We start from the raw sequence: 25,391 nt of genomic DNA, 5'->3' as shown, positions 1-25,391 counted from the left end.
AAGAAAAATCTTGCTTCACTTCAGTGGCGCATCGGGCATTATCCGAGACAACTAAATCCAACTCTCCTTGGTTTTGGGGGCTACTACGGCAAGCGGGAGGGCGAAAAGCGTTAATGTTTGGAGTCTGGTTTCCCGGTTTGTGTTTTGTCAGGGTCTGCGTGTACTGGTTGGGCGGGGGGAAGTTGGCTGGACCATGTCGGCCTTCGAGAAGCCTCAGATCATCTCCCATATTCAGAAGGGCCTCAACTACACGGTGTTTGACTGTAAGTGGGTGCCCTGCAGCGCCAAATTTGTGACCATGGGCAACTTCGCACGGGGCACCGGCGTCATTCAACTGTATGAGATCCAGCACGGGGACCTAAAGCTGCTTCGGGAGGTGGGTGCCAAGCGGGACTGCCCAGTTCCAGGATCTGGGACTACCGTTGGTGAGGGGTCGAGTGCGGATCTGGGGTTGGGGGGAGTCTGCATTTCTTTTTGCCCAAGCCTCCGTCCAGCGTCCCCCAAAAGCACAGCTCGAGCTGCGCGGAACCAACGAAGATGATCGCAGATTGAGGAATACTTCCGACGTAAAATGCTTTGGTTCGAGTCCTGAATTCTCGGCTGGCCAGTTCATCCGCGCCCTGCTGGCCCCTTCCTGCAGTCACCCTCGCAGTCCAGAGCGGGGTCCCTGGGAAGTGACATTAAGATTTCGTATCTAAATTCGAGGCCCTTCTAGGCAGTGCACAGTTGTTTGTGGAGTCTTTTTAATAGGCCCTGTTAGTAAAATGCTTTTTCTTACAAGCAGAGACAAAGCTGGTACCGTGATGCCTGCATTATAATTGGAGGAGACAGCCGAACCATTTACTCTTCAGCGAGTATCAATTGATTGTCTGATATTCCCCGGCATGTGAATGACAATGACCCTGGTTTCACGGAGTTTATTTTCTAGTGGGAGAGAGAATCAGTTAAATGATCAAACAGACGATGCATAAATACAAGCAGATGAATTCTCTAACATAAAGGAACACGGTTCTATGAGAGTAAAAACAGATTTGGGAGAGTAGATGCTAACTAGGCCAAACTAGGAATAGAGGAGGTTTCCAGAGGAAACAGGGTATGCGGAACCTCAGCGATGGGAGTGGTAAGCAGGGACCAAACTTTGCAAGGTCTTTAAGTTGTTTAAAGGATTTACGCTTTTTTAAATGGGACATCTCTGAAGGACTTTTAACTGGATGTGGCAAGAGCAAGTTTACAATCTTTGTGAAGATCATTAGTGAAAGAATTCGAGAATAATGATGGTAACTAATATTCTTGTACTTGTTTACAGTTTTAAAAATGCATTGATCTCAGGTGATCAGTCATAATCAAGTATTAGGGTTGTAATAGACTACAGGGAAGGTTGAGAGCTCCAGGGATTAAAAACTATGGAGAGAATCTGCATGGAGAAGATTGGCTTTAAACTGGTAGATAAAGGTTGGGGCGCCTGGGTGTCCCAGTACAATGAGAGTTGGACTTCGGCTCAGGTCATGATCTCAGGGTTCCTGAGTTGGGCTAGCTGCTGTCAGCACAGAGCCCGCCTGAGATCCTCTGTCCCCCTCTCTGCTTCTCCATGCTCTCTCTCTCAAAAATAAACCAAAACATTAAAAAAAAAAAAACCCAAAACAAAACTGTGGTAGATAAAGAATGAATACAATTTGGATAGGCAAGCTTGGATTAGAAGGTATATAAGATCGATCCCATCTCACTTTAAATTTCAATGAGTGCCAGTTTTCTTGTTCAGTTTGTCTCTTCTTTTTTAGTTTATTTATTTTGAGAGAGAGCAGGGAAGAGAGAGAAAATCCCAGGTAGGTTTGGCACTGTTAGCAAAGAGCTCACAGATTGTGAGATCATGACCTGAGCTGAAATCAAGAGTCAGATACTTGAGCCACCCAGGCGCCTCAGTTTGTCTTTTCTAGCCAGGTACTCAGAGTTCCTACACATGACTTAACCTTTTCTACCTTGCCTTGCTTATGTTGTTCGCTACTTAGCCACCAGGCACGTGTTGCTATTTTAGGGTCCAGTTCAGATTATTTGATTTAGGAAATCCCTTCCTGATCCCCACACAAAGTAAACTCTTTACATTGCATTATGCTGGTTCTTATCTGCTCCAGAAATAATGTAATTCTGTCTAATCTCTAATTAGATTGTAAACTCCTGGAGAGTAAGGACAGTGTCTTTTCATCACTGTGGTTTGTAAAGTTCAACCACTCAATAAATTACTTGTTAAAAGGATGAGTGAATGTATAGTCTGTAAAAGGATGTAACTTGGAAAATTTAAATATCAGTTTATTGATCATTAATCAACTGGGGTCAGGGTTTGAACAAATGGAAACATTGGAATAGCAGACAAAAGCAGGTGAAGTATTAGGAACAAATACCAAATACCATCAAATTTAACCAGAGAACATTTACAGACTCTGACTTTTTAAAATAAGGTATAATTTGTATACACTTAGGAACACACTTGTTCCACAGAGTGAAATAATGCCCTTTGTCTCTGTTGACAACCTATTTCAGGATACCATGCTAAAGAAGGACCAGAGGTACTTGAAGAATGAGTCCCTTCTTCTAAAAAGCCTCTTGTCTAGAGAAAGGATAAAACAAATGCAAAAACACATTTAAGAACTTAGATTGTGTTTGGCTGTTATGGTGCAGTGGAAAAGAATACAGGTTAAATATAGGCTCAATGGGTCTCAACTCTTACTGTGCATCAGGATCAGCTGAGTATGTTCTGTTGCTGTTGTCATAGACTCTGTGTGTGTGTGTGTGTGTGTGTGTGTGTGTGTGTGTGTGTGTGTTTTAAAACATTCATGCCTTGGTCCCGCCTTAAGAAATTCTGATGGAGTGCGACTCTTCATTTAGAGTAGAGTGAGGCCTAGATACCAGTATTTTTTAAACTTCAACCAGGTGATTCTAACAAGTACCAGTGTTGACTACCATGGGGCTAGATGAATTTCTGAAATACTTGATTCTTCAATGTGGAACCACCTCAAGTTATGTGTTCCAAAGCCCATGTATCCAAGGTAAAAATGTGAAGGAAGCAAACAGGTCTTTGTTAATGTTTGCCTTATCTTGTTACTAAGGATAGCTAGGGAATGAGGGCCTTCATGTATAGTTGAGCAGTTTGCTACACCACACAACCGGGTTGCAGGGTTCAAGTGGAAACTGAAATCTGTCTCTTTCTCATCAAACTTTATGAATGTGAGACTTCCTCAGCCTATAAAGGACAACTTTCCTCTAATTGGCACAGAGGACTGGGGCGGCCCTGAAAACTGGAATCATAGTTGTGGATGTTTATACTTTAAAATTTAGTAAGTTAATAAAGTTCTGCTTTTTTAGCCCCTGTGCCACTTAGTTCACTGCTTGTTACCATGTGGTTCACTAACTCTTTTAATGTTAATTAAAGTAGTGCTAGGATGTGGAGGAGGAAATACTGACAAGCTGTACTAGACCCACCCACAGATGGAACAAAAATAGCTCTCATGGGACTTATCCATCATGGGCTTCCTTAATCATGTTAACTTATTGTGGCAAAGAGAACCAACAGCTAAGTCATGGTCATTTTCAGGGTCCTACAGCAAAAGTTATTAATATAAACCAATTTTCTTTTTGGAATAAATTTTGCAAAATAAATCTTTTTAGCTGTGTTTTTTTTTGTTTTTTGTTTTTTTTTTCCCTAGCAAGGAAAATTTAAGTAACCAGTGGATTTTTTTTAAACCCTTGTTTCCCAAAGGTAAAATACTTAACAGAAGCAGGGAAGGAACCTTTTTATGAACTATAAGAAATTATGAACTATAAGAAATTAGCTTCACTCCATTGCCCCTTCTTAATTTAGCTATTATGATGTCCGTGAATATCTTAGAAAGAGAAAACACCCTTGCTTCTATAAGTCCATTTGCCAGCAGAGCTCAGCCCTTCTTGGCCAACTGCAGTCCTCACTGCCATGCAAATAATAAGATGTTTATACATTTGAGGTTTTTTTAAAATGTTTTTATATTTTGAGTTGAATTTTATTCTTGCACAACAGACTGCTAGTATCTATAAATCTGTATTTCTTTAGTATAAGGAGAAAAGAGAACATGAGGGAGGCATAGATAACTATATATCTTGTAAAGATATGAATGAAGGTAGGAGCGAGAGGACACAAATCTGAACGTAGGTTCAGTTTGTGACAATACCATTTACTCTCCAGTCCTTTTCAAGGTTGGAACATTTTTGGTACTTCTAATCACTCTCTGGTTTATGGAATCGGGGCTACATAATAAACTTAATTGATTTACATGTAGGTCTGGGGGCAGCCACAATTAGTATAAAGAACTTGGAATCTTCTTCGCTGTATGGACCTTGAGCAAGTCTTAGTCCTCTAAACCTGTTTCCTCATCTGGAAAGGGGTGTTGCAAACACTTAGCTTGCAGTTGTGTGAGGAAGGAAAGTGATGGCCTAGACTAGAAGAACATCTAGAACAGTATCTGATAGATGTGCTCAATATATGGATGCTGTTTTCATTATTGAGTATAAATGACACCAAAAACTATGGTGTGTCATGTGAAAACACGGTGGGAGAAATGGGATCGTGGACTCCCAATGGTTTTTCTCCAGCACTAGGAATGAGAGGCTAATAGATGTTAATTTATATTTTTATTCAACAAATGTTGAGCACTTTAAGGTGTTTAACAGATGCTGCAGGGCCCCATTTTCATGGTACTCATTCTAGAAAGGACACAGATCATTGAATAAATAAAATAATTTTATTGGTAAGTGCAATAAAGGAGATTAAACAGGGTGGGTGATAGTGATTTGGGGGTTCCACTTCAGATTGGAGGTGCAGGGAAAGCCTCTCAGAGGAGGTGACATTTAATCTGAAATCTGAATTTGGAGAAGACAGACATGATGTGAGGGAAGAGCAGTTCAGACAGTGGAAATAGTAAATGCAAATGTCCTGAGGTAGAAATGACTGTTGTGTCTGAGGAGCAAAAAGGAAGTTGCAGATGTGGCTGGAGTGTAGTAGAAAGGAGAGAAGCAGGAAATGAGGTCAGAGGAATCAAGGCAAGATTTCAAAGAGCTTAGTACATTTATCTACCACAGGCCTTGGTACCACTCCTATGAGTCTTTGCCTCTAAATGTAGATGCAGTTTATTTCATTCCATTATATTTCAATAAAGACTGACTTGCAGGGGCACATGGGTAGCTCCATTGGTTGGACTTCTGACTTTGGCTCGGGTCATGATCTTGCAGTTCGTGAGTTTGAGCCCCGTGTCGGGCTCTGGGCTGACAGCTCAGGACCTGGAGCCTGCTTCTGCTTCTGTGTCTCCCTTTCTCTTTCTGCCTCTCCCTGGCTTGTGCTCGGTCGGTCTCTCTCTCTCTCTCTCTCTCTCTCTCCCTCTCTCTCAGAAATAAATAACAACAGTTAAAAAAAAAAAAGACTGACTTTTAGAATTTGTGCAATGACAACTGTGGAAATATCTAGTATAGGATCTATTGTAATAGAGTGGCTCTCAGTTTGGTTTCTTTCCTTTTAAGGTAGAGATTCTCAGATGTGTTCAGGTGCCAGAGTGTCTGGACATTGTGGTGCTGTTTTTGGAACTCCATGAAATACTCGAGTAGTTTGTTCCAATTCCGTACAAAGAAGGGGTTTTCTAGTGGAAAAATCAGACTATATTAGACATATTGTGATCTTTATATCACAAGAAGCAACCATACATAAACTTTAATCTTCATTTCCAGGTTTTCTTATTGGCGTTCATTTGCTAATATTTTCTAACAGACAAGGTAAACAATATTGAAGAAAACTTAAGTTTGAGAAAATCATATCCATTAGCTTTTTTTTTTTTAATTTTTAACGTTTATTTTTGAGAGAGAGAGAGAGACAGAGCATGAGTGGGGGAGGGGCAGAGAAAGAGGGAGACACAGAATTGAAGCAGGCTCCAGGCTCTGCGCTGTCTACCCAGAGCCCGGTGTGGGGCTTGAACCCACAAACCATGACATCATGACCTGAGCCAAAGTCTGACGCTTAACTGAGCCATCCAGGTGCCCCTGTCTATTAGCTTTTTAAAGGTTCTATCTGTGTGTGTAAATTTATGTTGGTGCTGGAAGATTAGTGTGTTCTAGGAGCATGGTCTGAGAATCTTTGTTCCAAAGGCTTAAAAGGTGAAAGTTAGATGAAGAAATACCACAGGGAGGAAATTTTTTGCTTCCTAGTTTTTTATTACCAGCAGTAAAATCTTCGAAGAACCATGTGCTCACTGTAGGGACTGAAAAGTACAGGCTAGCTTTTATGGTATAACTCTTCTGTGGCTTAGGAAGAAGAGAAACCCTATGAAAGGCTCCAAGTGATAGTGGAATTGTGAGAAGCAGAGTGTTTAGGTGGTAAGAGAGGAGAAAATGGGAGACAAGTCTTCCCAGGTCCCTGAGAAGAATTTTCCTGGAGAGTTCTATCAATACATGATGCAACCTCCCCACAGCCCCTAACCCACGAGTCCCTGGAGCCATATTCTTGTCCATGAGGCCTACCAGCTGCTTACCCAAGAGGCCCATCTTCACCCTCTGCTTCAGACCGGGGTGGGGGGGGGGGGGAGAGCCATGACCAGTGACTTCTTGCTTGGGGCATCCAGGCCCAGTGTAACATAAGTGGAAGAAGGAGTGGGTGTCTATTTCATCAGTTGGCACACGTTGGAACTCTGAATTACTTTAATCATAGAAATTGTGTCCTAACAGTGATTAAGTGCTGTGCCACTACTGATATTTCAGTTACTTTTATTTGGGGGAAGTGGAAGGTGGGGAGCACAAAAGTGATCTGGAGTTGGAAACTGCTTTGTTAAGTTGCCAAATTTTTGATTCTTCGTGTTGCTGAATTATAACTTTTTTTTTTAGTAAAATTGGAAAAAATAATTGAAATAAGTGAATATCAGGTTTCTGAGTAACTATCTGGGACCACAAATGCATTAAAAAAATTATTCTTGTAATTTTGTGTTCCTCATCAATACGGTCTTTTACAACCATGTTATTACAGATGACTGCTTTTGTTTACTGGGCAGTTTCCACGGAGGCTGTGAATGCTTTCTTGTAGACCTGGCTACATAGTAACTGCTCATTTCTCCAGATCCCAAACAGTGTGAAAGCTTAACAAGCTGGGAGTTTCCAAAGCCCTGTACCATATAATAATATCTTTTGAATCATGAGAGAAAAGTTCAGTTTAGTTTGTATTAAGTGGATTTTTTTTTTCTTTGAAAACTGCTCTATGGAAGTGCCTAGCCAAACATTTAAAGTGGCAGGGAAATTATTTTTTTAATTCTATGAAACAGGCCAAACCTACTAGGAGGGATGAGATTGGCCCAGGAACTGAAAAGTTTCAAGAAGAAATCCCCTGGAAACTGGAGAACTCTGGAGGGAAAAAAGTGTATGCAGAATACTGTTATGTCAAAAAAAAAAAAAAAAAGTCAAAGGAAAATATAAGGGCCTTCTTATATTAAATTAAACCTATGTGTTTAATTTAGTGTAAACGTGTAGAAAAAGATCTAGAATGATGGGGATTACTACTGGGGAGCATCAAAGGGAGACTCACTTTTTTCCCTTCAGTTTTTTGTTTTGTTTGAATTTTTGTAGGGAACATGTATTACTCTTGTACACATTAAGAATAGGGGCGCCTAGGTGGCTCAGTCTGTTGAGCCTCTGACTTTGGCTCAGGTCATGATCTCGCAGTTCGTGAGTTTGAGCCTCTTATCTGGCTCGTTGCTGTCAGTCTGTCAGCAAGGAGCCTGCTTCTGATCCTCTGTCCCCCTCTCTCTGCCCCTCACCTGCTTGTGCTCTCTCCAAAATAAATACTTAAAAAAAAAAAAGAATAAAAATCTGGGGTTCTTGGGTGGCTCAGTCGGTTGAGCATTAGACTCTTGATTTCGGTTCAGGTCATGATCCCATTGTGGGATCAAGCCTTGCATTGGGCTCCACTCCATACCCAGCATGGAGCCTGCTTGGGATCTCTCTTCCTCTCCCCCTCTCTCCCTCTGCCCCTCTCTCTGCTCACATGCTCTCTCTCTCTCTCGCTCTCTAAAAAAAAAAAAAAAAAAAAAAAAGAAAAATCTTAAAGTTTATAACAGACTAAGACAATAGGTTTACCCCGTTGAGGCCAAGTAAATGGAGGTGATATTATAGGGCTAGAGTATGGAGTGGGGTAGGCATCAAGCCTCATCAGATTCTGTATTGCCCAGAGTTCACAGGGGCCAAGGCAGCAGCTGACTCCAGGAGAATCAGGGCAGGTGGGGTTAGGGTGGGTGGGGGTGACAGAGTAAAAGGAGATTAGTGGATGACCCACACAAGTGTGGGAGTAGCTAAGAGTAGCATGTATATGTGGGAGGAGTCAAATAGGAACTGATATTTTGGTTGTAAACTCCTTCTTGAGGGCATGGCCAATCGCATTCATGTTTGTATCCTAGTCTGTTCAGTTCATTGACTTTATTTAGTAGGAACTCAATAAAAATGTTGGAATGCATAAGTTGGGCAAAAGTGTAAAGTTGTGTGCTTCAAGCTCTTTGCCTATGACAGGAGGGTATTGTATGATATCATTTCTTTTTTTTTTTTTTAATGTTTATTTATTTTTGAGAGAGAGAGAAAGGATCCCAAGCAGGCTCCTTGTTGTCAGCGTAGAGCCGGACATGGGGTTTGATCCCACCAACAGTGAGAGCATGACCTGAGCCGAAATCAAGAGTTGGCCCCTTTACTGACTGAGCCAACCTTCGGCGCCCCTGTATGATATCATTTCTTAGGATCCTTTTGATAATATGGTCTAGACTTGATTTCCTTAAGCCATGTACCTTAACTAGTGCATTGGTATGTGGTTGTTTTACTAATGGGATTATATGCAATACTTGGAACAGAGCTTTTTAAAGAAACTTCAAAATATTGGCTAATCCATAGCAATAGCAGTGCCTTTGGCACTCACGCATCTACAAATCTGTGTGCATTGACAAGGTCCCAGAGAGAATAGTGACATAAACACTCTCAGTTTATAGGGTTCTGCAGGGAAAACTATAAGAGACACATGAACATTTTTGTTCCTGTAGCCATCTGGAAAGAATAACATCTTCATTATGTTCTTATTCCTACTGAGGATCTTAGAGAAGAATACCACATGAAATGTTGAAATGTTCGTATTTGCAAACCAATGGAGATGGTGCACTTGTCAGCATTTGAATGTCTCATTAGTGAGATGAGAGCAAAGGCAAAATTAAAACTCATTCTTTTTGACAGTTACACACTTTTAAACTACAGAAAAGTGATGAAAGGAAAAGCATAATTTTGATCAGAAAATTTTTTCATTGCTTTTTATATTATGTGCCTTATTTAAGGCCCATAGTAGAGCCATAAATATCATGAATTATAAATAGCTGCTTACATAAATAATGTATCCTCTTTCCTTCCCTCTGTCAAGATTGAAAAGGCCAAACCCATTAAGTGTGGAACATTTGGTGCAACATCTTTACAGCAGAGATATTTAGCTACTGGAGATTTTGCTGGAAACCTTCATATATGGTAAGATTATTTAGTCAATATTAAGACGCAAGATAGGCAGTTTCCTTGATAGTCTTGTTACTCTTCCTCTGAAAGGGAGGTTTCTTATTTTAAAATGTTCCTTGTTCAATTTTAACTATTTATAAAAATGTAAGAATTGTCCTTTAATATATATTTCTAGATTTCATATTCAAAATCCATTTAAAAATACTGTTTTTCTTTAGCTAGTTTGAATAATGTTACCAATATTTATTTCCACACATGCTGTTTGGTGCTAGCATTTAATCCCCTGTATTTGTACATAAAGGGCTATTCCCCACACATGTAAAACATGGAAAACTTAAGATACTGTTTATATTTCAGTGAGACATTTGGCATTATAGAACGATACACTGAGTTTTTCTTTGCTTGAATTTTTTAATGTAGAATTCCCAATTCATTAAAAAAATTCTGCACATCTAAGCACAACTTTTTAGGAACACATCTATTGAGCAAATCAATGTAAACCTGTTGCAAATGAACAAGACCGTAATTATGCCAAATGCTTATAATTTTCATGTTCTACCTTTAGTTATTTCCTACTTAGATTGCATGAACTGAAATTCCTCAATTACTTTTCAAGAATATGTCTTATTTTTACTGTTTAAAGTATATAGTAATGTTCTAGAAAGAAACTATCTTCTCTACTTCATGTTTTCTAAGGTGACCTTTCTTGATTCTCACTTAGAATCTGTTGCTTTCTTATTAAATTACTGACATGAATCATAAAATAGAATGAAGCTATTTTAATTCCCCTTGCTTTAACTGCTTAATAATTAAGTTAGCATTTATTAGAATGCATCAGTTCTTACATATACTTTCAGAGAACTTGGGAGAAACCAGTCTGAATGTTCTTTTTAAAAATAACATTTCAGCATAAGACTAAGCAACAAATATAACTATTGACTGTCTCCCTAATAGAGTTTCCTAGCATAGTCACAGGTATTACTGACTTATTTTCATTGTTAAGTCTTATAATTTTGTGTTGTAAAAAGCATTATTTTAAAGTCAAACAGTAAAGCAATTCTTTGAAGTGGAATCTCAGTCCTGTTTAGTCCTGATTCTTTCACAATGATGCTACAAAAATAAACATGGTCTCCTAGGTTGAGCTATCTGAAATTTTAATTAGGGAGATTTTACTAATCAATCTTGGCCTAGTAATAAGTTGGGATTACATTTCGTGAATAGCTACCTTCATTTTTTTTTAAGTATAAGTTATCAAAAACTGACTTGTTAAAGAGAAATGTGGATAGAAGCTCCAGGAGAAAAGAGGGAGGCAGGAGAAGGGGTGTATTAACATAACTTACTTGAGCCATTCATCACCCTGCCATCTTGGGTAGACTCAGACACCCACAGTAGTGGGTGCTTTCCTGCATTCCTTTCTCTTAACTAACCAGGATTTAGACAAGCTTCAGCCAGTTCGACTGTAGATTTGCTGTGCCTAGCATGATGGTACACTGAAAAATATGTAACTAGATGAAAACAGTAAGGAATTTAGTGAGAAAATAATACATTATAAAGGAGGAAACATATACAAAGTAAACACTACTCATATTTTATCCTTCCAAAAGATCTCAAGATCAGACTACCAAGGACTACTTTGGAAACATTCTAAATCACTTTGAATTTACTCTATGTTTAAAGTAGTGATTATCAGACTTCAGTGGACCAAAGAGTCAGCAGATTTGGGGCTGTTTATCCATTACATCTGTGGAGGAGCCCAGGAATCTGTATTTATTAGTAAGCTCACCTGGTAAGTCATGCGCAGAGGTCCTAGATAGATCATCTCTGAGAATCACTGAGTGTGCTCAGGACTTTGAGTTCCAAGTTGAATGATGGCAGTGCTCATTAAGGGCTCAAAAGAAGCTAAAGTGGAGAGAAAATATTGAAAGTAAATGTATAAATTACCTTCATAGCAAAACCCTTATTTTTTTTTAAGTTTATTTATTTATTTTTTTTATTTTTTATTTTTTCAATATATGAAGTTTATTGTCAAATTGGTTTCCATACAACACCCAGTGCTCATCCCAAAAGGAGGAGATGCCCTCCTCAATACCCATCACCCACCCTCCCCTCCCTCCCACCCCCATTCAACCCTCAGTTTGTTCTCAGTTTTTAAGAGTCTCTTATGCTTTGGCTCTCTCCTACTCTAACCTCTTTTTTTTTTTTTTTCCTTCCCCTCCCCCATGGGTTCCTGTTAAGTTTCTCAGGATCCACCTAAGAGTGAAAACATATGGTATTTGTCTTTCTCTGTATGGCTTATTTCACTTAGCATAACACTCTCCAGTTCCATCCATGTTGGTACAAAGGGCCATATTTCATTCTTTCTCATTGCTACGTAGTACTCCATTGGTATATAAACCACAATTTCTTTATCCATTCATCAGTTGATGGACATTTAGGCTCTTTCCATAATTTGGCTATTGTGGAGAGTGCTGCTATAAACATTGGGGTACAAGTGCCCCTATGCATCAGTACTCCTGTATTCCTTGGGTAAATTCCTAGCAGTGCTATTGCTGGGTCATAGGCTAGGTCTATTTTTAATTTTTTGAGGAACCTCCACACTGTTTTCCAGAGTGGCTGCACCAATTTGCATTCCCACCAACAGTGCAAGAAGAGGGTTCCCGTTTCTCCACATCCTCTCCAGCATCTATAGTCTCCTGATTTGTTCATTTTGGCCACTCTGACTGGCGTGAGGTGATACCTGAGTGTGGTTTTGATTTGTATTTCCCTGATGAGGAGTGACGTTGAGCATCTTTTCACATGCCTGTTGGCAATCCGGATGTCTTCTTTAGAGAAGTGTCTATTCATGTTTTCTGCTCATTTCTTCACTGGGTTATTTGTTTTTTGGGTATGGAGTTTGGTGAGCTCTTTATAGATTTTGGATACTAGCCCTTTGTCCGATATGTCAGCAAAACCCTTGTTTTAAAACAAAAATCTAAATATGGTATGCATTCTTAAATTTCATTAGTGGACTAAATGTTTAGGACATGTGGAGTAACTAAGAAGCTGTGTTCTGTTGCCTAGGAATTTGGAAGCTCCAGAGATCCCAGTATATTCTGTAAAGGGCCATAAAGAAATTATAAATACCATAGATGGTGTAGGCGGACTGGGAATTGGGGAAGGTGCACCTGAAATCGTGACTGGCAGCCGAGATGGTAAGTTAAAGTATTCTGTGTATTTAAATTTTTTTTTTCTTTAGATAAGTCTCTGTGCAACAATATGTCCTCTCTATATGGAAATCCTCTTCAGAGGCCTTGACTTCCTAAATCTAACAGTGTTTTTTAATGGGGAAGTTTAATTGCATATCCCTCAGTTGCTTCAGACTTTTGAAGTATTTTGAGATAGAGGCATAGCACTTGCTATTTTAGTTTTGAGCAAGTTCAGCTACTAACAACCATAGTTTCCTATGAACCTTGAAAGATTTAAAATTTCTTTACAGGTTTTTGAGGCAGCTCAAAAACAATATAAGGTGGGCAGCAACTTTTCATTTTCTTTTTTTAAAAAGCAGAATTGGTACTTGTGAAAATTGTCATATTGACAGTTAGTTGAACATCGAAGTTCCGCGATCCTTCTACTGAGCATCATAGAATGATCCAAGGGCACCAACTCCGCTTTTCTGCCCTGTGGTGACTAGCAAGGGACAGGTCTGTTGGTGTTCAAAGCTGTTCTGAATGACTGTAATGGAGTCAGAATTTTTGTTGCTTCACGATGGGTACGTAAGAAATTTGGTGCCTTAGTGGGTTTGGCTGCTCGAGACCATGAGGAAATTACTTTAAAAGAAAAGAGATGTATTTTTCTAATAGTTACTCAACAGTGTCTGGGTTTTAGAAATCAATTATCCGGGGTGCCTGGGTGGCTCAGTCGGTTAAGCATCTGACTTTGGCTCAGGTCATGATCTCACAGTTCGAAGGTATGAGTCCTGCATCAGGCTCTGTGCTGACAGCTCATAACCTGGAGCCTGCTTAGGATCTGTGTCTCCCTCTCTCTCTGCCCCTCCCCCACTCGCTCTCTCTCAAAAATAAATAAAATGTTAAAAAAATTAAAATCAATTATTCTTTTTAATCATAAAAGCAATATGGAATATATAAGGAAAAGTAGCATTCAATCTACCACAGTAACATAACCATTAGATTTGTTTTCCTTTCCAATCTTACATACAATTTTGTGTAGTTGTTTAGATATGATTTTTATCTTTTTTATGTTGTGTCATATGCAAATGTTGCTGTCTCCATAATTACCATTTAATGACTGTAATATTCCATTCTATGTATATATCACAGTGTCCTTAACCATGTCTTTGTTAATAAGCACTCACTTTGCTTTAAGTTTTTATTGTTTTGGGAGAGTGACTTTAAAATAATGAAGGAATGAGTATCATCATGTATCTAACTTTTTTAGAATAAACGTGTTTTATGATTTTTTAAATTTATTGTCAGACTTGCCAAAGTATTCATGTACATTCTCAGCTACAGTCGATGAGGTAGATTTCGAGTCTGTCCTACCAGCACTGATTTTCTTTTTTCCCCCCTAATTTTAGATTAAAAAAAAATTATTTAATGTTTATTTTTGAGAAAGAGACAGAGCACAAGTGGGGGAGGGGCAGAGAGAGAGGGAGACACAGAATCTGAAGCAGGCTCCAGGCTCTGAGCACTCAGCACAGAGCCCAATGTGGGGCTGGAACTCATGAACCGTGAGATCATATCCTGGGCCGAAGTTGGATGCCCAACCGAATGAGCCATCCAGGTGCCCCTCCTTAATTTTATAAGTAAAAATGGTCCTGCATTCCCACTTGTGTTAACTTCTTTCTATATTTGTTTACTAGTTAGTTTTGCTTTGTGAATTGTCTGTTCATGTTCCTTGCTCATTTAACTATTGCAAATTTCATATGAATCTTAACGATTTGTATGAACCCTCTACAGTAATATAATAATCTCTTGTCACATTTGTGAGAAATTTTTTTCTCCTTAAAGTAGCCTTTTTAATGACTGGCTTTATTTTATCCTTAGAGACAAATCTAGTGGGATATCTCCCCTTTTCCTGAGTTTATTTCCCTTTTAAAGATTTTTTGCCTTTTTCCTGTTCTCTCTCAAGTACTTACTTGCCTTTCAGCCATTTTATTAAATGCATTTGTATTTCTCCTAGGCAGTGATGAGTTTAGTTAGTAGTCCTGCAATTTTCAGTAAAATGAGGGAGTTGAAATTCAATTGAGAAGAAATATGTGTTAATTTTATTTAATATTTCCCTCATCTCTATTGCCACAGGGAAATTAAGTTTAATTGTATGTGAGATAGTGTTCTAAAACCCCATATAAGAAATCATAAATGTAAAAATCAGAGTTTATTCATCTGTATAAGAAAAATGCCAATGATTATATGGGTAGTATGGAAAAAAATAAAAATTAAGATGACACTGATATTAGTCTAAGTAAATAGTACGTTAGTTTTAGGCTCAAAGAAAATAAGACCTGATCTGAATTACATAACATTTGTGTTTGCCTTGTCGGTCAGACCTTATTGATAACTTCGGAATAGTTGTTGGCTCTTCTGTGTATCTATTAACTTGGAAATCAAGTCAGACAGTAACATATGGGTTATATCTCTGATATTAAATACAACTTGCCCATTTAGAAGTCAGAAATATGTGAAAAATTTTCAGGTTTTTTAGTATCTGTAATACCGCCATGTACGTAGGAAGTCATAGGAAGAGAATGCAGAAATGTCCTCAATCAATGTTGAATTTTGCCAACTCACTTGTATTCACAACAGGAACTGTGAAGGTGTGGGACCCAAGGCAAAAAGATGATCCTGTTGCCAATATGGAACCTGTACAAGGAGAAAACAAGAGAGACTGTTGGACTGTGGCATTTGGTAAATTCTTGAAGAATTCTTGCATTTGATGTATCAGATGGTAAAAAGCACAGTGGTTCAAGGTAGTCTCTTTACAGTCTGTTTTTTGGATTATTCTGATAGTTTACTGAGGCAAATAGAGATGGTGGTTAATGTCAGCCACTGGCGCCTAGGTTTGAATCCTCACTTTTTTATTTCTTGCCTGAGTGAGGTGGGCAATTTAGCAATCTTCTCTGTTCCTTAGTTTCTTCATTTATGAAGTGAAACTAGTAATAGAATTTACCAAATAGTTTTATGAGGATTCAATGAAGTAGTACATATACAGTGCTCAGAATTGTGCTTAAATTATTAAGTGCTCAAAAATATTTGCTACTATTACATACTTGGGTCTAACGAGACAATGTGGACCTAGTTTAGAGTCAAGTGCCATTAGTGGAAATAAGCAGAGTCTGAAACACAAGTGGTGACCTAAAAAAATCTTACATCATACTCTACACAGAGGATGTTTATTTTCTAGAACATAGTTATGCCATTACAGAATTATTTGTTAATAATTTGATAACAGTGTTCCTCTGTTACTATACTTAAAGTGAATATTGATTTTGTAGGACTAATTGATATTCCTTAGTATCTCTTACTGGGAACGAAAATGAAAATAATTTTTGCTACTACAGGATATGGGTCATACTTTGTTTGAAATTTGAAATTCTTTCTCCTTTTTCATTGTATAATACTATATAGATAACAGACATTAATAGTGGGATTTAACAGTACATGTGAACTGTTTAAGTTCTATATATTATTTTAAAATTGCACTATTATTTAATCAGAGGAAAGTTTTAGATTTCCAAATTAAAAACTAAGTTATCGTATGGGAATTACTATGTGTTTGTATATAATGAGCAAGAATATGTAAACTTAACACATGTACGCTTTGGGGAGAAATTTCAGGATTTGTATTTAGAATCATCATCTAAAATTTGATGTGATAATTAAAAAGTAATTATCTGTGGGCCATTAAAGCCTTTCATCTTTGACCTAAGGGACATAAGTACAATTTAAAATCGGGGACATTAAGTTTGAAAAACAATCCATTGATTTGACCATTTTATGAATGTCATAGTACTGTACTGTGGGCATGCAAAGTGAGAGAGATTCATATACTACCCTCCAGAAGCTTATAGTTCAGTAAAGAGGGTGCAATATCTACACTAATTATAGTACCGGGTAAGAGTGAGAAAAGGTCACAAGAAGTATGGATGAATATAGAAGGAATCTTCAAGTGAGAAATGGCTGTGGAGGAAGAGCATTTTGACCTCAGACCAAGTATACATAGGATATCAACCACTGAAATTGGGAGGAAGTGTCAAGCATAAGGAATAGCCTGAAAAGTGCCAAAGTAAGTATGTTAAATGAAATAGTGGTAGAAGTAGCCTTAAATGTGGCTCAGGGCCACAGTGTTGAGAAGTGTTGAGATGGTGGGGAGGTAGTGGCAAACTTCTGAAGGTTTTTGCAAGGATGAGATGTGACTGAAGCTTTAGGAAAATCACATTGGTGTGTGTACTGGGGAGAGAGGAGTGCCAGAGGTACTCTAGAAAACATCCTGGATCCAAGCAGGATGAATTAAACTACAGATTATAAATTTACTTCAGGGGCCACCATCCATACAAATGTTTAACAGTGTATTACAATGTATTTCAGATTTCCTTGCAAAGATAACACCAGACACCATTTTGCAAACTAAATGGTTTTAAAGTAGTTTCTATTTGCATTCAAATATAGTTACTACCAAGAAAGCAATAGAAGCATAGCTGTATTTATTCTACCAACCCCTGCTATGTTTGAACTGTAATTGACCCGTTAGTCTGCAGATATAATAGAGAAAGACCATTTGCTTTCAACTTAGACTCCAATAAACATTTTCACTCACCCCTTCAATATAGAATCTCAGCAAATGAGCTTTAAAAAAAAAAAAAAGCAAAATTAGATAACCAACTTAATAATCTTGATGTCCTATCAGGTTTGGCAAAATGAGATTCTGCCTAGTGTGATTTTGTATAAGGTATATGTATAAGGTATAAGGTTCTATAACATTATTTTAGCAGCCTTCAAATTAGTGTTTATAAAGATACACAATGTTGTGTCTTGATTTCCAGGCAATGCTTATAATCAAGAGGAGCGTGTTGTTTGTGCTGGCTATGACAATGGGGATATCAAACTGTTTGATCTCAGAAATATGTCATTGCGGTGGGAGACGAACATAAAAAATGGGGTAATGTACCTTTGGGTTCTTATAGTTTGTCTGAGCATGTTTTTGTCCACCTCCAAACTACTTCAAAAGGATAGCACCTCTAATAACTCATCTCAGTACAGCCCCTCTGCCAATGGTTTTTAACCTTTTTGAGCTGTGGAGCCCTTTGAGAATTTAATGAAAATCATGGATCCTTTCTTCAGAAAGTGAACACACACTCAGATGTGGTAGGACAACTCCTGGTGAGTCACCAGCTCCTGTGTCCTATTTGTGGACCCCTGTGGGCTATGCGCAGTGTGATATTAAAATGAGCTAGGCTAGAGGCCTTTTTTCCTGCTAATATTAGAATAGTAACAGCCTCCACAAGTTCTTTCAGATTTTTGGGTCCTGAGTTGTACACCTTTAGTGAAGAATGTGGTTCCTTCCTGTTTTCTAAAATCAGCTTTGACTGGACTGTATAAAATAATTATGTAACAACAGGGGCACCTGGGTGGCTCAGGCAGTAGTGTCCAACTTCAGCTCAGGTCATGATCTCGCAGCCTGTGAGTTCGAGCCCCATGTCGGGCTCTGTGCTGACAGCTCAGAGCCTGGAGTCTGCTTCAGATTCTGTGTCTCCCTCTCTCTCTGCCTCTCCCCCACTCATGTTCTGTGTGTGTGTGTGTGTGTGTCTCTCTCTCTCTCAAAAATAAATAAACATTAAAAAAATAATAATTATGTAATAACAGTAAAAAATTATATGGCTTTACAAAATAATCTACCAGACAGGGGAACTCAGGATGGTTTTGTTGATCCTATAAACCAAAAAGAAATTTTTTCATTTAAAGGTATTTGATGTATTGGTTCTCAAAAGATAAAATGATTATTTAAATCCTTTCACATGAGCTGATAATTTTAAAGTTGTTTTACTTAGTTTAAAAGAACCTCCTGAATAATAATCATTAGACCATCAATAATAAATATTTTCTATTACAGGTATGTAGCTTGGAGTTTGACAGAAAAGACATAAGTATGAATAAATTGGTAGCTACATCACTGGAAGGAAAGTTTCATGTTTTTGATATGAGAACACAGCATCCAACCAAAGGTTTCGCCTCTGTTTCAGAAAAGGTAAATATGGGGGAAATGTCTTTCTATGAAGGGGAATGTTCATAGCTTGTTTTAGGCTAATAAATAGAATTAGTCATCAAGGTTCTTTCCAGGTCTTTATATGAAGGGAGCTATTTTTAATATATTCTTGTGGGAACTTGACAGGTTTTTCTGTGCAGAGTACTTCCCCAAAGTTTATCAGTTTTAGATTTCTTGACTATAATAAAGGCTTCAGTTGGCTAAGAATCTTATTTTGTAGTTTAGGAGCAATCAAAAGAAAACTAGCTGATGTTGAGAATTGGATCAACAAAACCTAGCGTAGTGTTTTCTAATAAATATATAGTATTTGTATTAATATCTAATTATATACTTTTCAGAACATATCAACATATATACATTTATGTCATTTCATCACATCTTATTTCATATTCTGGTTTGCTACATTAAGTGAAATTATTTCAAGCATTAACCCTTGTACATAGTAGGTTCAAAAAAATTATTCAGTCAGTCATCCACACATACATACATACTTTACCTTGTCCCAAAGAGTATTTGAGGTAGCTTAGAAGGAAACATGGTATTATCACATCAAAAATAGATGAAGAGAAGGCTGAGCACAGGAAAAATACTGGTTAAAAAAAAGAAAAAAAAAAAAGATGGTGATGCCTGGAATAAGGGGATTGCATAAATTCCTGCTGCAACACCCTGTCATTTGCCAGAGATGGATTGGGAATGTGACTCTGACCTTCCTCGAATGTAAAAGTAAAGATCAGTTACAGATTTGTAGTTTCCACAAGATTAAAATATGTAAATTGCTCAAGAAATAAAAATTGACTCTCTTGTTCCCTCTCCCTCCATTGTGGATTCAGTAGTACTTCTCAAACCTTCCCATTTTGTCTTTTTTTTTTGTTATTGCTGCTTATTATTATTATTATTGCATATAAATTACTGTCGCTGCCTGATGAACTAAATTCTTAAGGTAGCTATAAGTTGCAGTATTGTTTTGCCTTTGTTATTTCAGAATATATTAAGTATCAACAACATAAAGCACTTTATTAAATTGTCCCTTATACAATTGTAACATGGTTCTCATCTGCCCATTATAAAGTGTCATCTTCAAAAGTTTTTGTTATATTTATTTAATCAAGTAATTGCTAAATCTGTCAAACAAATGAGGCCACTGTATTTTAAGAGGTCATGGCCCCTCTTTTTGTGTTTTTACAATTTCCAGAAGAAAAAGAGAAGTTTAAACTATGAAACAAAATAGGTTTTAACAGCCTGGACCTACTCACTTGAGGACTGTCACACACTTAAAGGGTGTATTTTGAGATATGTGTTTTTAATCTGCTAATGATAATCCCCTTACATGACTATTAAGTCAAATGCCTAATCACTAATCACTCCCTAAAATATAGTGTCTAAGAATGACTTAGATCAAGTTAGTTGGTCTCACTGCTCCTGCAAAGCAGAAATCTTTCCTCCCTCTTTCTCTCTTCCACTCTACCCCCTTGTCTCTCCCTCTCTCTAGGTCTGCCCCTCACCCTCCCTTCCTTTCTCTCTGTCTGTCTTTCAAATTCCTGGCAGTGAATATTACACCATTAACACTGATTTACTAGCTGTTGTTGAGGTGCTAACAAGCTGTTAACCTTCCAGTTGCCATTTTTGTCTTTTAGTTTAATATGACTGAATAAAGATCCTGGCTTATTATAACCTTAAACCCCATCTATAAGTCCCTGTGGTCCTTATTTTGAAGACTAGATAAGTCAAATGGTACAAATTAAAGAGAAGCCTCTTGGAACTTGAAGTTAAAATTCATTCTGTATACGGGAACTCTCTGAAGTTCCCACTCAGTTTTCTGGAAACGTGAAACTGCTCTAAAAAATAAAGGCTGTTTTTGTTGTTGTTGTTGTTGTTGTTGTTGTTGTTGTTAGTTTGTTTTTAAATCAGTCTATCCTTTTTTTCCCTTAGGATGAAGTATGTTTTTGTACTTTGAGTTTTTCTTCTCCCTCAGAGTGAGCTAGGGATATTTACATGTGTAAAATCTATGTATATGGTACTATATACCTAAATGGACTTTTAATCTGATAACATCTTTTTTTTTTGATCCAGTAGAACTTTGTTTCGTAAAGCCACAAAGAAAAATGATGCTTTTATTACTTATGATGAACTCTGTAAATCTCTGTAGCCCTTATGAAGAGATGTGCCAGAAATACTGGAATTACTTCTATAATGGTTGTTGAAATTATAGTGGTAAAAATTCTTTTTTACAGTATTTCTCTTCTCGGACAATCTTTATCATATAAACAAACATAAAAACTAGTTATGTGCCTCTCATCCTGTTTAGGCCCATAAATCAACTGTGTGGCAAGTCCGACACCTGCCACAGAACAGAGAGCTCTTTCTGACAGCTGGAGGCGCCGGCAGCCTTCACCTTTGGAAGTAGTAAGTCTCCGCTGATGCTCATGGCTCCTTGTTAAGTTACTGGTGGGTGGAAAGTAGGATTAGATTGAACTTGGTTGTCCTTCTTCCTCCTTTGACTTAGTTCATTTCGATAATGATTTTAAATTAAAGGGTGTTATTTTGTCTGCTTTTTCAAATTAATGTCATTATTTTACACTTAGTAGGTATTAACCTTCTTTTGGCACACTAAGTATATTTGTCATTTTGGTTGTGTCTTCCATCTATCGGGGTAACTTAGGAATAGTTCTTTTCATAGCTTAAAATCATGGCTTTGGCTAGGTTTTATTGTTGTCGGTTTTTGTTTTTGTTTTGCTTTGGATGTGAAAAACTTGACCAAACGCTTTTGTGAAGTATTACTTACTGTCTGGTCATTAGAACACCACCTCTAGAGAATAAGAAATGGGTTGGAATTCTTAATCGTAGATCCTGATCACTCACTTGACCAAGTTCAGATACCGTTGTTGTGAAAGAATCCAAACAGCACTGAGGTGACGGATGGGTCTCCAGGAAAAGCCCCATCACGGAGTTTGCTTTCTGTGTGCTGGAGGCAGTGTGAGTTACAGCCTTGGCTGTGCTCTGAGTCCCTGGTGCCCTAACGTGGCACATACTAGGTCAGCTGCTCATTTATAGGGCCTGATGAAAACCGAGACTTAATGGTATTTCTTTCTCCATCACTCAAGGGGGAAAAAACCCACTAACACAAGCCCATAAATGAAAGATATTTCCAAAATAAAGTTTGATTCATGATATAAGAAGAAAACCACCATCTTCAGTATGGCTAGGACTTTCACACCTACAAAATACTTCTCTATTTATTAGCTTCTTTTAGAAGGCAGCAGGGGAGCTGAGAAACAAGGCCACAGTTGGAAAGTGTTCAAGTATTTAGGGATCTGGCCAAAAAAATGCTTGAGATCAAGACTGTACAGGTCCTGTGAGTAACAAGCAGAGGAAAAGCTTTACGAGTTGTGGGAGAATGCCCAGTAGATAGACCATTTGATAACTCGTCTTCTCCTTGTACCTTGCCCATTGTCCTTACCCAATTCTCCCAAACCAGGTCATGCTCCCCATTAGTCTCTGCCGATTGGATCGTGCAGCAGCACATCACTATTCTGCCTGTGACCAAACTATTTAGGCTGCTTCCTTGAAGAACTAGTTCCAGTTTTCTCTGTAATCCACATACAGAGTTGTAGTTCTGTGTGATGTGCAAACACGTTTACAGCTAGAATTTTTGATGATAGTGTAAAGTGGAGTCTTGTATACAGTTGAAATTTGAAGCTAATCTCAGGGTGCCTGGGTGGCTCAGTCGGTTAAGCATCCAATTCTTGATTTTAGCTCAGGTCATGACCTCACGGTTCGTAGGAATGAGCCCTGTGTCGGGCTCTGCACTGACAGTGTGGAGCCTGCTTGGGATTTTTTTTTTCTCTCTCTCTCTGTCTGTCTCTGCCCCTCCACTCAATTAATAAATAAACATTAAAAAAAATAGAAACTTGAAGCTTATCTCAGTATGAACTTTAATCCTTACCATAACAGGTATCTAGTCTAATCTTCAAATTGGTTTGGAGCTTTGCTGTCAAGTATTACACCAGCAAAAGAGATTTGGTTTAAGTAAAATGATATTTAGCTTTATTTCCATTTGCCAGTCTCCTTTGGTAGTAATGCACTTAAATTATAAATATTTATTGAGCACCAGAGAGTTCCTAGAGGAACTCACCTAGTTAATTCAGAAATCGTTTTTTGAATGAATGAACCCCAACATGCTGATTTTTGTGTGTGTGTGTGTATATTCAAAACACACAAACATACATTCTTAAAACTTTAGTAGACAATATAGAGGGTTTAAAAAATATTTATGTTGTTTTAAATACTAAATATGTATTTATGTTATGTTTTAAATACTAAATAAGCTAAGAGACCTGAAAAAAAATTCTGTAATTTTTTCATCATCTGAATATCTTATTCCTCTTTTTTTTTAAATTTTTTTTTTCTTCAACGTTTTATTTATTTTTGGGACAGAGAAAGACAGAGCATGAACAGGGGAGGGGCAGAGAGAGAGGGAGACACAGAATCGGAAACAGGCTCCAGGCTCTGAGCCATCAGCCCAGAGCCTGACGCGGGGCTCGAACTCACGGACCGCGAGATCGTGACCTGGCTGAAGTCGGACGCTTAACCGACTGCGCCACCCAGGCGCCCCTTATTCCTCTTAATCAAAAGAAGTTGTATGGTCCAAGAAGAAGAAAGAATAGTAGGTTATCTGCCTATCACTTCTATTTCTTCTCTGCTTTTGAGTTGCTTTGTACCTTTGAAACTCTTACCCTTTATTAGCACTTAAGAAATGAAGGTAGTATCACAGTCGATACCTAACAGGTTTTAAAGGCCTTCAGAGGCAGATTGTCCCTGTATTTCACTAGGAGCTCATCTCTGCTATAGGGAGGGATGTTTCTTCTTACTCTCTCAAATCCAGACCAACTAGTCTTTACAGTTGTTAACCTTCAGCTCTACTTATTTTATAAATTGGTATTTTCAGCTGAAAGAAAACAAATATTCTTAGAATTGCTTTTTTTTTTCCTTGAAGCAATGATATTCTAGGGTCTAAAATACCTGAGTAGCACATTCCCATGGAAATGGTACACAGAAGGTGTGCATTGGGTCTGTGTCATGGGGCTCGAGGGTTAGAAACAGTATCTGTTCTTCATTCTGGAAGTATGTAGGTGAGGTTCTGCAAGTGTTACTCACAGCCTTTGCTTTTGCACCTTTTCTGCCTACGGTGTCCTGCAAGCCGAATCTAGAGAAGAACTGCAATAAAAGATTGTGAGGAACACAAGTGAATTTCACAAAGAATGCTAGATCAATCTAAGACTTTTATTATGAAAAGAAAATACAGACTCATGCTGAACACAGATGATATTTAAAAGTTTTTAGGAGAGGGGTGCCTGGGTGGCTTAGTCGGCTGAGTGTCCGACACTTGATTTTGGCTCAGGTCATGATCTCATGGTCGTGGGAGTGAGCCCCTCATTGGGCTCCACGCTGAGCATGGAGCCTACTTGAGAGCAAGCACTGTCTCCTCTCTCAGAAAAAAAAAATTTTTTTAGTAGAACCAATCCCCTTTAAAGCTGTTGAGGTTGAAATAGTGTCTCTTTGTATAAAACTCAACATTAGAAAGATTATTTGTTCCAGTAATCAACTGAGAAGTAAAAATAGAGTCACGGATTATATGTATATGAACACAATGTGGAGAATGTTAAGATTTCTCTCCTTACCACTCTGGTCTTGTTCTCAGCGAATACCCTATTCAACGGTCAAAGAAAGATTCTGAGGGAGTAGAGATGGGAGTTGCCGGCTCCGTCAGCCTTCTGCAGAATGTCACCTTGTCTACCCAGCCCATTTCCAGTTTGGACTGGAGTCCAGACAAAAGGGGTCTCTGCGTCTGTAGTTCATTTGATCAAATGGTAAGAGTACTGATTGTTACAAAACTCCATAAAATTTGATCTAAAGACTTTGGACTTGAAACCTTCCAGAAGAACACTCATAGTATTTAGAATGTGCCCTGGAATCCTCTGACCTTCACTGAACAAAGTTGGATTTGACTGAGAAAACAAGCCCCAGATGCAAACATCCAGACTAGCCCGTCTCTGGGTGGGAAATGCCGAGAGGCGTGTTCCAGCAACCTGACTGGACACCGGTTTGCGGTTTGTTAGCGCATGGGGCACCGCTGTCTCCAGGGCCAGCTCTGTTCATCTCCCCTCTGTTTCTAAGAAAAAGTTGATACTTGTCTATATTCAAACATATTTTTAATTTGTTCTTCATCACCAGAGTTATAATACTTTACCATAACACCTAGTTTAAAATTGTTTGTTTTGGTAAAACTACTGTGAATTAATTAACCTTCATAAATATACTTTGAGAGATTTCAGTGTCAGTAAGTTTCTGGAAAGAATAGTACTTTATAAAATACCAAAATGTCATGGTCAGACTAGATTTGGGTAACGGTTTTTAGCTATATAACTCATAAAATAAAATATTATTTACAATGACCTCTTTTTACTTCAGAAATAAGAGTAAAATTAGACTTTTGCTTATTGAGTGGTAAGTGATGTTGAGATGTATAAGACTGTGGGGTTTTCTAGCCTTATTTTTTGTCACATCTTTTTATATATTTTATGAATAAATTTGTTTTTTGAAATCTA

General features: G+C 38.1%; 1 protein-coding gene across 1 annotated transcript; it reads left to right on the top strand.

Annotated features, from left to right (window-relative positions):
* Window positions 1–30: 30 nt before the first annotated feature.
* Window positions 31–25,391, top strand: DNAAF10 (dynein axonemal assembly factor 10). Its single transcript, XM_047851304.1, has 8 exons — window positions 31–376; window positions 9,443–9,543; window positions 12,589–12,719; window positions 15,330–15,431; window positions 17,567–17,682; window positions 18,634–18,768; window positions 21,092–21,189; window positions 24,485–25,391. Exons 1-8 carry the CDS (start codon window positions 194–196, stop codon window positions 24,690–24,692), a joined length of 1,074 nt encoding a protein of 357 aa, XP_047707260.1. The 5' UTR covers window positions 31–193; the 3' UTR covers window positions 24,693–25,391.

Source organism: Prionailurus viverrinus, chromosome A3 (assembly GCF_022837055.1).
Source record: "Prionailurus viverrinus isolate Anna chromosome A3, UM_Priviv_1.0, whole genome shotgun sequence".
Taxonomy (NCBI): domain Eukaryota; kingdom Metazoa; phylum Chordata; class Mammalia; order Carnivora; family Felidae; genus Prionailurus; species Prionailurus viverrinus.
Note: the sequence above shows the minus strand (reverse complement) of the source record. Positions and strands in the feature narration are given on the sequence as shown.